General features: G+C 37.0%; 1 protein-coding gene across 1 annotated transcript; it reads right to left on the bottom strand.

Annotated features, from left to right (window-relative positions):
• Nucleotides 1-1,327: 1,327 nt before the first annotated feature.
• LOC140921489 (S-phase kinase-associated protein 2-like) lies at nucleotides 1,328-11,494 on the bottom strand. Its single transcript, XM_073371492.1, has 13 exons — nucleotides 11,427-11,494; nucleotides 11,226-11,352; nucleotides 9,137-9,326; nucleotides 8,545-8,653; nucleotides 7,337-7,451; nucleotides 6,618-6,691; nucleotides 5,670-5,748; nucleotides 5,226-5,287; nucleotides 4,978-5,085; nucleotides 4,350-4,474; nucleotides 3,062-3,113; nucleotides 2,415-2,522; nucleotides 1,328-1,864 (listed from the first exon to the last, which is right to left on the bottom strand). The coding sequence occupies exons 1-13, from the start codon at nucleotides 11,474-11,476 to the stop codon at nucleotides 1,678-1,680; spliced, it is 1,386 nt and encodes a 461-aa protein (XP_073227593.1). The 5' UTR covers nucleotides 11,477-11,494; the 3' UTR covers nucleotides 1,328-1,677.
• Between the last annotated feature and the right edge of the window lie 714 nt (nucleotides 11,495-12,208).

Genomic DNA, 12,208 nt, shown 5'->3' with positions numbered 1-12,208 from the left:
AATCGAATTAATTCAATATGGCCTCCATATCGGTAAAAAGGTCTATTGTTTCTGGGATCAGTACGAGGGACGCGCCGATCAGCTATTGGCCAATTTTTTGTGCTGACCCCAGTAACAGACCCAGAAGTCTTTGTAAACCCGTACTCGGCCAAATTTCCTTCTCATTTCTATAGTAGCAAATGAGGGGAAAATTCAAGTCTTTTTAGTCTATACTAAAGCTTTTTTAAAAGATACTGAAGAGTTTCTTCATGCAAATATGGAATGATTTTCAGTGAGTAATAGTGAAGATAATTTGGCTGATTTTTGGCAATAATGTATATAATTCAGTGGATTTTTGGTAATAATGAGACAAAATAATTAAGTCTTAAAATAATGTTTGTGCATGTAGATTACGATAGCTCATTATTTACTGTCAGTTTTACCTTTAATGTGCCCACATGATGTAAGTAAACTATAATGGTGATCTTTTTTACTATTCTCTCCCAACTAGAAGAGCACAGCCATACACAGAACTTAATATTTGAAAGATAAAGAGACTGAATTGAAGGCTATATTAACACTTTACCAGATTGTTTTTTGTGCTGACACAAAAAGCTATTGGCTACAGTATGAACCCCTATCTCATATGCGACTTTTCACTCTAGGGACAGGGTTTGTATAGAGTCTTGAATTCTTGAAAAAGTCTTGAAATTAATTTGCCCAGCATTTTCCAGACCTGGAAAAAGCCTGGAAAATAGAGATCAGTATGGAAAAAAGGTAAAGAGTCTTGAGTTTTTTTTTCAAAGCTACAAGCAGCTGGCTTTATGTCTTTTTTCTTTTTGGTCCAATCTTATTCAGTTTCAACAGTATGTTTGCAGTGCATCATGAAAAAAGCTTTGTTCCTGCGTTGTTTAGGTCTCTTTTGATCGCCTATTTTGACAACCTTGAGTCTGGAAAAAGATAAAGTCTGGAAAAGTCTTAAATTTTGGATCCAAAAATCTGTATGAGCCCTGTAGGGAACAGCAGTGCGTTGCAGCTTCACTCCTTTGCAGTTCTAAATCACCATTCTTATATGTGAACAGAAGCCCAAAGCAATCTGGTATAGTGTAAAGATAGCCTGAGACCACAAATTATATTTATTACTGATTAATTACAACATTCAATTAAGAGATGTACTGTTGATAGTTTCAAAACATTATTTATTGTTCATAACAAAGGGAAGAAAGGTTTTTTCTTTGCTTTCAATAAAAATGTTGCAACGCAAAGTGTCTTTGAATGATCCACAAGCAGTACAATATATGTATGGAATGAAAAAACGAAATTTTTCTTCTCATTTTAAAAATAAGCCTTTTTACAGAAATATTCAATAACAAAGGCAAAACTAAATTTTCAAAACCATTTTCATAACAATAACAAATTTTTAATAGAAAATTATGAACATGGTAATAATTATTATTTTACAATAATCAGGTCGGTTTAAGGACCTGTCAATAAAATATATTTGAGTTAATTTGTTGAAAAAATATAATAATTCGAAATATGTTCTTTTCTTTGACGTAATAAAAATTCAAAAGCTAAAATTGACTTAACATGTAAAACACCAACAGGTATATCAGAGCCTTAAAAAGCCTTAATTAAAATAAGTAATGCACCGATAAGTGTACACAAAAATGTATGATGTTTGATCCTATTTTGTGGCTAGTCTTTACACTGTATATCCCAGATTCTTCCAAAGTACAATGAACCAACAGGCCTTGCTATTGATGAGAAAAGTGACTTATTGATGTTGATTCGTGGAAGTTCTTTCTTTAAGACCTCAATGCCCTCTGTGTTCAGGAAGCCAAAAATTTCCAAAGATTTAAGTGATTTACTGTGACTGCACAAACTATTTAAGAGAACAAAATAATGATTTGTAAAAGTCAGTGAGTTGAACAAACAGAGAAGGCATTTGAACAAACAATACTGAATAAAGACAAAATCAACAAACTCAATACTGGTAGCAAAAATAACTCCTTCCTATTTCCAACTCTGACTTTTCAGTTGTGCTTCTTATTATGCCGTGCAAATTGACTTTTCCACAGTTTTTTCCAACTTTTTTCATGGGCAGGTTAGGGAAAATCTGTTGACTCCATTGGAAGAGCCCTTACAATTTCCAAGTTTAAAAGTGATTTGTGAAAAACTAACAGAGTTAACTCCTTAAAGTTGTGAAATTTTACAGATGTTTGTATGTTGGGGGGCATAAACTGGCACCAAGCTCAGGGTCAGCAGAGCAAGGTTAAATGTTTTTTTTTAGTTACACGCAACTCCGGGTGGATTTCTTTGTCATGTTTACAAGTTAAATGTTTGATGTAAGTTATAGATCTATTAACCGCAGCTTCGCTTTTAGCCTTGGCTAAACATATATATTATATGAAAATAAAAATATTTGTTTTTACCTGAAGGCTGCAGGTGGGATGCTGTAACATCTACTAAGACTCAATTTAACAAGTTTTCCTAATTTGAGAATTTGTTCCAATGATTTTCCTGTTAAATTAAATGCATCACTGAAAAAGACAAAGAATAAAAGGTATTTACTAGATTATCTTTGTGTGTAATATCTGATAACAGAAGACTAGATAAAAAATAAAATATGTTTTCTCTATTATATTGATAATAGTTAATCAATTCCAATAATCAATAGGCAAATCTTGGTCACATTTCTTGCCTCGTTAACTTGCTGTATAGATCCTCGATCAAGCTGTTACAATAACTCCAAAGAATTTTAAAAGAGTTTTGCAATAATTAGTGATGGTTAAAACATTTTTAGTCCGATATACAAAATACTGCAGGAGTAATTCTCTTAAATAAAACTCAAAATTGAACAAATGTTTGGCTTAGTAACGCTTTAGCCATCCAGCCATTTTGCACTGTTTTGGACAACTGCTATTTCCTTTTAGTGAAATTGCTAAGTTGACCAGCTCTTTCAACGGTTGAGCTTAACAGTGACTTCTTCTATTTGCTGCATCATATGCTAAAAAGCAAAAATTTAAACTATCGTGTCAGTACAATTCTGCCTATAACCATCCAAAACATTATAAGTTACCTGAGGTCTAAGTGAGTCAGATTAGGACACGATTTAACCAGCTGTTTAACACCTAACATAAAAAGCAAAAAGGAGTGTAAGTGAGATCTCTGATGTCCTTGTATGTAATTATGTCAGTAACACCAGTAACCCACTAGTAACCTGGTTGAAAAGACTAGTGGAGCAAAGTTTAGCAACAATTCAACAGCAAAAAAAAAGTGCTTTTAAGTGTGCAGGTTTGTTTAAGGTTTTAAAAGTAATAGAGAATGGGATTTCTTTGGTTTGATTTTTTTCCAGGGGATTTAAATGTAGGCTTGCTTCCTACCCAAACAATTTATTTTTGGGTGGTTGAAATTTGTTCCCATGTGCAAACTTGCATCTTGAGTAACTGCTGGGCAGAGCTGTGCTCTAGAAGAGGACAGTGGCCCTGGCTTTTGCTCTCAGGGGACTAAAAATGGTAGTTTTTTCATACAAATCATAATATGTTGGCAACCCAGATTTTACAGGTTCAGAGCACTGGGCTCTCTTCATTTTTCCTCAGAGCACAGCCTTGCAGGAAGGTAGCATGGCAAATGCAAACTTCAAACCTGCAAATAACACACCACCTCAAGCCTCCAAAAATAAAGAGAAATAAAATAATAATTGTTAACCCATTCGCTCCTGGAAATTTTGCCAAAAAACGTGTTTTGAAGCTAGTCGAGTGGTTTTCTGGTCACTGTCGTGCTATAAAGGGCTAAAACTTACCACAAACCAGTTTACAGGTCGTACACTTCGCGGCCTTCTGATCCAGATGCAAAATATTAGCTTGCGAAGTTCGGGCATGCGCAGAAAGCAAAATTTCAACATAGTTTTTGGGTTTAAAAGTGACGCAGCAGTCTTGACTTTTACTTTTTGCTTTCTCTCCTCCCTTCTTGTTTCGCTTTTCTTGCCTCATTTTTTTTTCTCTTGCTGGGCATTTAGTAGGCTTCAATTTGGTGGGAAGAGTTTTTAGGAAAGCTTTTAGGATTTTAGGATTAGGTGAAAGGAAAGGTAGGTGGGTAATGGAACAAGATTTTCGTGGTGATTTTCAGGTCAATGTCTCGTGGTTTTTTGCTTCTTTCTCCAGTGTCCTTAACTGAATTGTGCTCATTCTGGTATGGTTTGAAAGATCTCTTCACTCTACACAAGTTAGCGAAGAAAGTTGTCCTTGACCGTTAAAACTGATGACGTCACAAAGGGTAGAAAGGACCTGGATCCGCACGGGCGGTTACGGGCGGTTCAGGAGCGAATGGGTTAAATTAACAATAAACAAGTCCATGGTTAGACTTACAGTCATCAGTGAGTGTGTCCCTGCATCCACTCAGATTAAGTTGTTGAAGCTTTGGCAGGTTTTTAATGACATGTAAGATTGTTGCCTTGGAGAGATTTGTCCAGGCTAGATTTAGTTCCTTTAGCCTGAAATGAAAAAAAAAATTATGAAAAAGTGCTTGAAAGCGTTCAGGGATTTCAGCTATCATTAGTGATATCCCATGTGATTTCTGATATTAATTATTATTGTTCCCAGAGAGAAAACTGAAATTAACTCCATGCTCCTCTATGTACATGAGAACTGTGTAAGTTTGTTTTATGAGTTTGGATGGTACATATGATATTTACATGTTGACCGTGGTACAGACAGCAATTAGGACAACACACTTAGTCCTCGAAAAACAACTGCATTTTATTTTCAGATGCTAGGCAATTTTTCCAGCAGTACATTTCATTTTAACTTTTCAACATTTTAAATGGCTGTGTCTTCACTATTGGGCCAATTGGTGTGATCATTGTAACTTTGATGGTTTTGAGTTAATAATCACAAAATACAGGAAACCAGGCAAATGAAAGAAATCATTTTGTCAAGAAGTTAGAAAACACATGGGTTCAAAAGTGAATTGCATTTTGTAGTTTTATGAAATTACCTGGAATTTTTTCCACCAGACTTGACTAATGAGCACATTCCTGTGACTGTTAAACCAGTGCACATGGCAAGATTCAGAACTGTTAGGTTGCGAAAGTCACTGATTGCTCTGAAAAAACAGTAAATTTATTAAGTAACTCTTTCCATCGGCTACAGTCATTCTATCACGGTGTCAATATAGGCATTTTATAAAGGAAGATAGTTTCGGGTTAAATATTAATTTAATCCTGTATAACTCAGTGGACTCACTTTAGAACTCTTACAGAGATGCCACATGACTCCAAACTAAGGTGTGTTAACTGCTTTGAGTGCTGAAATTCCAATGAAAAGTAACATGTAAGAAAACATGAATACAGTCAGACCTCATGAAATCGACCACCCAAAATGTAGACTCAGTGGTCGCTTATGGGAGGTGCACGATCATTAATAGGAGTCAAGCCACAAGGGTTCTATTCTGAGAAGAAGTCTAGACTCATCTTCTTTCAAAGATGATTTATTGCTGACAATTTTTGAGTTACAATGTGTGTAGTTCCATGTTGCTGCGAAAAGGTCTTCCTTTACTTGAAGTTAAAGTAGTATAGTTCATGTAACAAACATAGAGATCAGACTATGCGTCAAGTAGTTTACAGGAGGTTAAAAACAATGGAAAATTATTAAACTGTCAGCCATAGCATTAGAATTTTTATCACTCACCATGATCAGGGAGAAAAGTGTGTCATTTTCAAAGGAACAGCACGTAGCATCCAAGTACCTCAAGCTGAACATGGAGTTCCTTAAAAAGTAATTTTAACTACAGTTAAGATACATGTATTCAACTCTTTTTACTGCAAACTCCCTTGGGACTGTGAGTTAGTGTCTTTAAAAGTGAGAGTAATAGTGCTCAGAGGGAGACTTGAAGCAAATTAATTTTTTGAAAAAAACCGTTTTCTTTGAAGAAGATTATACATTAACTTGTAAAGTAAATTATTTTGATCAATGTGCAACATACATCCCAACATAATAATGCAAATAGGGCAGTAAGAGGTGGATGAAATTTGGTTCTTAATATTGGCACTGAAGGCACTAGATGATAGTAAGTTGTACTGAGAGCAAGAACAATGAAATTGTTTTTATGGAACCTTAAAAAGAGTCTGTAAGTCTTATGGCAAGAGTCCTCAATAACAAGAGTTAGTTTTAGTTTAAAGGGATTGAAGGGAATTTAAGCCCCTCTCCTTATAATCAGGGTATCTGTAATAGTGTGGTGTTCACAAGGTGAGAGCTTGACTGTACGTTTGTTTGTGAAGATTTATAGACTAATAAAAATATGCCTAACTCAGTGTGCAAGCAAAGTCATGTCTGATAGCCTGGGGCTAGTGGATTTTGCTATCGGGCTAGTGATTTTTGTTCTTAACTTGCCTAACGGGCAAGTGCTGTTTTTTGGAGAAGTTCAAATTACAGAAGGATTGTAATCAATCCTGCTAATCAAAAAGGGTTTTGGGGCTAGTTGAAATGACTTGTGGGCTAGTACACGCATGCTACCTACAGCTTGCCCGAATGGCAGGCTGTAAAACTGACTTTCTTTGCACCCTGGCCTAACTATATCACTTTGAATTGTGAGCACAATTTAAATGACATTATTACAAAGATTACTTCTTGCTTTACCTTGGAGATTCTGGTGATAAAGGAACTATGTCTGGAAATGATGAATTATCATCATGATATAATGGTGATGCAACCTGAAATTAGTGAAATAGAGAGGAAATGATCTGCAAGTTAGAGTATACATGTATGAGCAAAGGATACCAGTACAATAGCCTTTTCTAGGCATTCAGATAGTGGAGTGCAGCAAAGTCAGAGAGCGGGACAAAAAATAAGGAGAAAGAGTGGAGAGGGATAGAGGAGGAATACCATTCCTTTGCTCTCACTGCCTACCCCTCCCTTAGCTGTTTTTCCTGCTCAGGTCTCTTTGTGGTGTCCCCACAACCTGAATGCCGTACAACAAATTTTTGTCTACTGTAAGCAAATCAAAAGGTACCTGGTAAATTAATGATACTGGTAAAACAAATTTAAATTTAAGAATGAGTTGCTTTACATGACAAGCACTTTGGGTGTGAAACTGAAAATCTTCAAGACATGAGCCTAAGATTTGAGGTGAGCACAAAAAATCCTAATTAATAGAAGTTATGTGCTTTTGTGAAAAGGTAGTCTGGGTCTGCATGATCTAGAGCTGTTGTTCTTGAACTTGTCATATAATTGATAAAACAGCCTCTGTCTATTCACTTTCCCCTTGAAAAAAAGTAGCTCCTTGTAGTGTTCTTTTTTCCCCTTGACCTTTCTATTTATTAAAGGCTTTTCCTCAAAGATTAATAACAAAAGCACACCTTTGCTTGAGCTAAGCGCAATACTCTAGTGCCACGTTTCAAAACTTTTCCTAACAGTCCTGGAGGTAGGTTAGCCTTTGTCATATCCACACATCTCCAAAGACTTTCATCATATCTGAAGAAAAAAATATCATGATTTAAGATCAATAACCTGCCCCAAGATTTGTTTCATGAGATGAAAATATGTACTGATGGTGGTTTCCATGTCATGGCTACCACTAATCAAAATATACAGTTACCTGTAGGAATAAAATAGCCAACAAGCCCATATCAGAGAAAAAAAGCTAATGGGAGTAGCTGTTACACCAAGCCTGTGCCCGTAACATATTATTAGAAAGCAAAGTTGTCTCCAAAAGTTTTTGATAAAAAATGATTTCCTTCGTGCATGCTATTTAGGATATGACTGATCTGCCTGGATAGCGTTGTTTAAAAGTGAAATTCTCATTACCACAGGAAAGGCCTGGCTGGTCAGATCTGACAAAAGGAAAGCGCCCAAAGAGTGACTAAGGGAGTGACCAAAATCAATTTTCTCCTGACATGACATCCATATATTGTCAAGAGATTAGGTTATGAGAAGTAATAAAAGGATCACTAAAGAGAAAATGCCTTGATCTTTTATCAAATTCTTTGAACCAATCCTGTAAGGAAATGTATGGAGATCAGTTTAGAGAATTTGTATGTGGATATTGAGGCTTAAAGGATTAAATGGGAATTGAGCAGCTTTTTCACGTAGGAAGATCTTTTTGTTCTGTTTTCCTTTTGTATCCTGGAGTCAAGGGTGGCGCAGTGGTGATAGCACTCGCCTCCCACTAATGTGGTGCAGCCTCGAATCCTGGTGTCGATGCCATATCTGGGTTGAGTTTGTTGTTGGTTCTCTCCTTTGCTTCGAGAGGTTTTTCTCTGGGTACTCCGGTTTTCCCCTCTCATTCAAAACCAGCAACTCCAAACTCCAATTCGATCTGGAATCCACGGACATGTTTCAACGAGTTCTCATGAACTCCTTAGTGCTCCGTGGGTAAACAAATTTATTACAATTGCAGTTTAGTAACTGGGACAAATCCCCAGCCTTTGGCCTTTAGTGACAGCCCTGACAGCTGACGAAAAGCATCAGCTTATTCATTAAAAGCATATTTAGAGGCAAGCGGCTCAATTTTGAAGCAGGCAGCTGGTTTGAGTAGAGTGGTTATTGAAAACATGACACTACTTACGCTAATCTATGCCAGTGCTTACAAACATGTGCACACTTGACTATTGTTTTCTTTGGCAAGAGTTTGAAGATTGCCAATATAATTTCATCTGAGAGTGATATCCAGTAATCTTCAAAGAAAACAGAGAAAACCACCATGAATGTCAGAGGGAAGGAAATGTAATGTGAAAAAGATAAATGATGTTTAAAAAATTATAAGAGTGATGTGATGATGATGATGATGATGATGATGATGATGATGAGGAAGATAGTGAAAAGAATGATAATACTGATGAAAACCACCATGAATGTCAGAGGGAAGGAAATGTAATGTGAAAAAGATAAATGATGTTTAAAAAATTATAAGAGTGATGTGATGATGATGATGATGATGATGATGATGATGATGAGGAAGATAGTGAAAAGAATGATAATACTGATGATGATAGTGATGATGATGATGATGATGGTGATGATGATGATGAAGAACAAACTTTATTATTTTAATGAGGGCAGAAACATTATTACTGCTTGTAAAACTGGGGTAGTTTTCATAATGGGCCTCTACCCAGGGCTCTTTGGTGTTATTGTAAGTCATGCAGGTCAATTCTTACTTGTGGTAGGCTTATCACTTTGGATTGCCGTGATATTTCCTTGTCTGTTCTGTGAACAATCATAACATCCTTCCCTGACTGAACCACTTTTCCAACTGCCTCTGTGAGTTGGCTGACCAGTAGATGTTAATTTCGCTACTAAAGATGACGTCCTACCCCAGTGACTCACAACAAACTTGTGACTGGGAGCCTAACAAAGGAAATAATGAATGTCAGACAAAATTAGACACAGTCAAAGAATTCCTGGGGGGGGGGGGGGGATTAAGAGCATAGCATGAGATTTTTTGAAGGTGTACGCACGTGAAGAAATAAGAAGGGTGCCAAAGGCAGTTCAACCTAGGGGGCATGGGAGCATGTTCTCTCAGAAAATGTTCAAATTTAGGGTCTCGGGAATGGACATTTTTAGCAAATAAATAGGAATGAAAATGCAGTGGTTAGTTGTTTATTTTACCTATCTCTTGTGTTATCAGTGGGCATGACTGCAGGGGCGAGATGTCTACCCTTCAGATGGGCAAAGACACCAATTTGATGCGGAAATGTTATCAGTCATCGCGATTTAACGATAGAAATGCTTTCAGGACATAAAAGGTATATTTTGCCCAGATTTTAGCTGTACGCACAGGTGTATGTGCATACATGGACGCTACGCTCCTGGGAATCTCATAGGAAAGATAGGCCCTTTTCAAACATCGTGCTACTGCTGTGTCGAACTAAATTCGACTTTAGCATGGCAGTATTGCGACGTTTGAAACCAAGTTGTGCTACTGCCATGTAGCGGCAAGCCTTGCAGTGCTACACGGCAGTAGCTCGACTTGGTTTCAAACGTCGCCCTACTGCCTTGCTGAACTCAAGTTATAAATTATAAGTACATTAGAATACATTTAAAAGTTTGCTGAACTGTTTCTTAGTTTTTGTTTTGTTTTCGGCAACAACCGTTTTATTCGACTGAAACCAAGTCGTCTGAAACCAAGTCGTGCTAGTGTCAAGCAGCATTGGAGCTATAGTCGAGCTAGCTTAGCACAGCAGTAGCGCAACATTTGAAACAGGCCGTACTGGAATACTCCTTTTTGCCTCACTTAATTGTTAAAAAACTGCAGATTTTTATCTCACTGAGAGTCTTTAGGATGGAACGCTAATATTTAATGTCCATATGGGTTGCAATAGGTAATATAAAAACAACAACAGCATGACAAATAAATGCAGCATTGTGCTATTCTAGAGGCCCCATTAGGGTACAATTCAAACAAGCAACATGGCCTTGAAACAGGGTGGACATAGGACTGCTGAAATGGCAACAAATGACACAAAGATGAGTTGGAACTAGCCTTCGTAGCAGGCGTCGCAAGGGGTAGGGGATTGGGAGCAAGGGAAAAAGGGAAGGGGACTTTCACCCAGGCTAGGTTGAAACTGGGACATTGACAGAGAAAACCGCGCATACAATACTCAATAGTGAAATACCAACAACAACATAACATGACTTCCTCCTCAATACACAAAACAACAGGTTTTGAAATTCAGATTAGGCACATACATAACCTCTCCTAAGAGGGCCTCATTCTATAATTTGTAAAGGAATAAACAAGCTTAACAAACAAATACCTATAATAAGTAAATAAATAAATAAATAAATAAAATTCATTTTCAAGGAATTTCCCTCTCACTGTGTTAAAATTTTAGCTGTATTTCTGGCTTTGTGCATAAAAGGTTTTTTTTTTAAATTTGTGGTTAACAATGTTCATTATTCTACGATTTGGCGGGAGACAAGTCGCATGATTAATACTTAGCCTGGAGAGAGCTGGTATGCTCTGTAAATCCATTTGCTGCTATTTTTTCGCCTTGGTAAAAGTGCGCCCGAGTCTATTTCATGACAATGAAATTGTCCGCTTATTAATAAACAATAAGCATCGTTCCATTCAAAGAAAAGAGTGAACAGACAATCATGTAGCGGATCATCACCGAAGGAGGTCAATTGAATGGCGGGAAATGGTAATTTTCCTCGCAGCATTGCCAAAAATATCGCTATAAAATAGCTTGAAATAATCAAAGAGTTCGTATTATGAAGATATTTATTCATGAACTGTGTATTTACCTGCAAAATTGAGTGACGATTTAGTGGGTTTACGCGGATGATTTCCTGGCTCAACTCTCTTTCATCTTCAGCAGGCCACTGGAGCTCTTCAACGCCAAGTTCTTTGTAAGTCGAAATGGCCTTCGATCTGTATAAAAGCAAGTTTAATTTAAACTGTTACAGATATTTGCATCTTTATACTGTTAAACTCCCGAAACTCACCTGGTTCTTACGGGATTTCTCCTACGATCTTTCGTTCGCGCGGCGGCCATGGCAGCATCGAAGACGAATTTCCCGCTCCGATATAGAACAACGAATGACAACAAACTCTCGCTCACCAAAACGAGGCAACATCTGTAGGAACCGGGACTTGGAACTTTTGATTTGAAGGAAAATGGATTCAGACAGCTTTCAAGCTGAATATAAACTTTAACTGTAATAGTAAATAAATCTTTGAATAGTTTTCCGCTTGCATTTGAAAATAATAATTTTCATTGCATTACTGTGTTTTAAATCCCGAAGAATTGCACAGGACATTTCAAATAATTCTTCTTCCTCAGACAGGCCTGTAACTGAATGGGAATGCCGTTCTACTTGTAAAATTTGAAAATAGTTTTCATTTTATAACTTCGATTGGATTCCCACAACATGACTGCCATTTACAAGGAGCAATAATTGTGTAAACGATAGTTCCGTATTCGCGTGTCAAAAACGTGGATGGAGTAAATTAAGGAAAAACTGGAATATGTCTATTCTGGGAATGTGGAAATGAGCATTGAGGCACGCGGACCGAGGTTTGCTGTTTTGTGTTGCATTGGGGCTCGCCCCACCCCCTCCTTCTGTCTGAAATTGTGCTAAAATTGATAAAATCTGCTTTCTGGGGCCTTTATTTCGGACAGAGATAATCTCAGAGTTTTTTTTACCCTATAAACAAAATGGCATCTATAAAGCTTGCAAATCTTTCTGAATTTTTTTGATCCGCCCCAGCCTAGCCTCTGGTTGGA

The sequence above is a fragment of the Porites lutea genome, chromosome 12, assembly GCF_958299795.1.
Source record: "Porites lutea chromosome 12, jaPorLute2.1, whole genome shotgun sequence".
In the NCBI taxonomy this organism is placed as follows: domain Eukaryota; kingdom Metazoa; phylum Cnidaria; class Anthozoa; order Scleractinia; family Poritidae; genus Porites; species Porites lutea.
The sequence above is the reverse complement of the archived record's forward strand: the minus strand, read 5'-3'. Positions and strand labels throughout refer to the sequence as shown.

Excerpts from the sequence above, each read along its gene's own strand:
- LOC140921489 (XM_073371492.1), bottom strand. The coding sequence starts at position 11,476 with ATGGCCGCCGCGCGAACGAAAGATCGTAGGAGAAATCCCGTAAGAACC. Across the intron at positions 11,353-11,426 it reads AGAAATCCCGTAAGAACCAG|ATCGAAGGCCATTTCGACTT; the intron begins GTGAGTTTCGGG and ends GCTTTTATACAG. Across the intron at positions 1,865-2,414 it reads ATCCCACCTGCAGCCTTCAG|TTTGTGCAGTCACAGTAAAT; the intron begins GTAAAAACAAAT and ends TCTCTTAAATAG.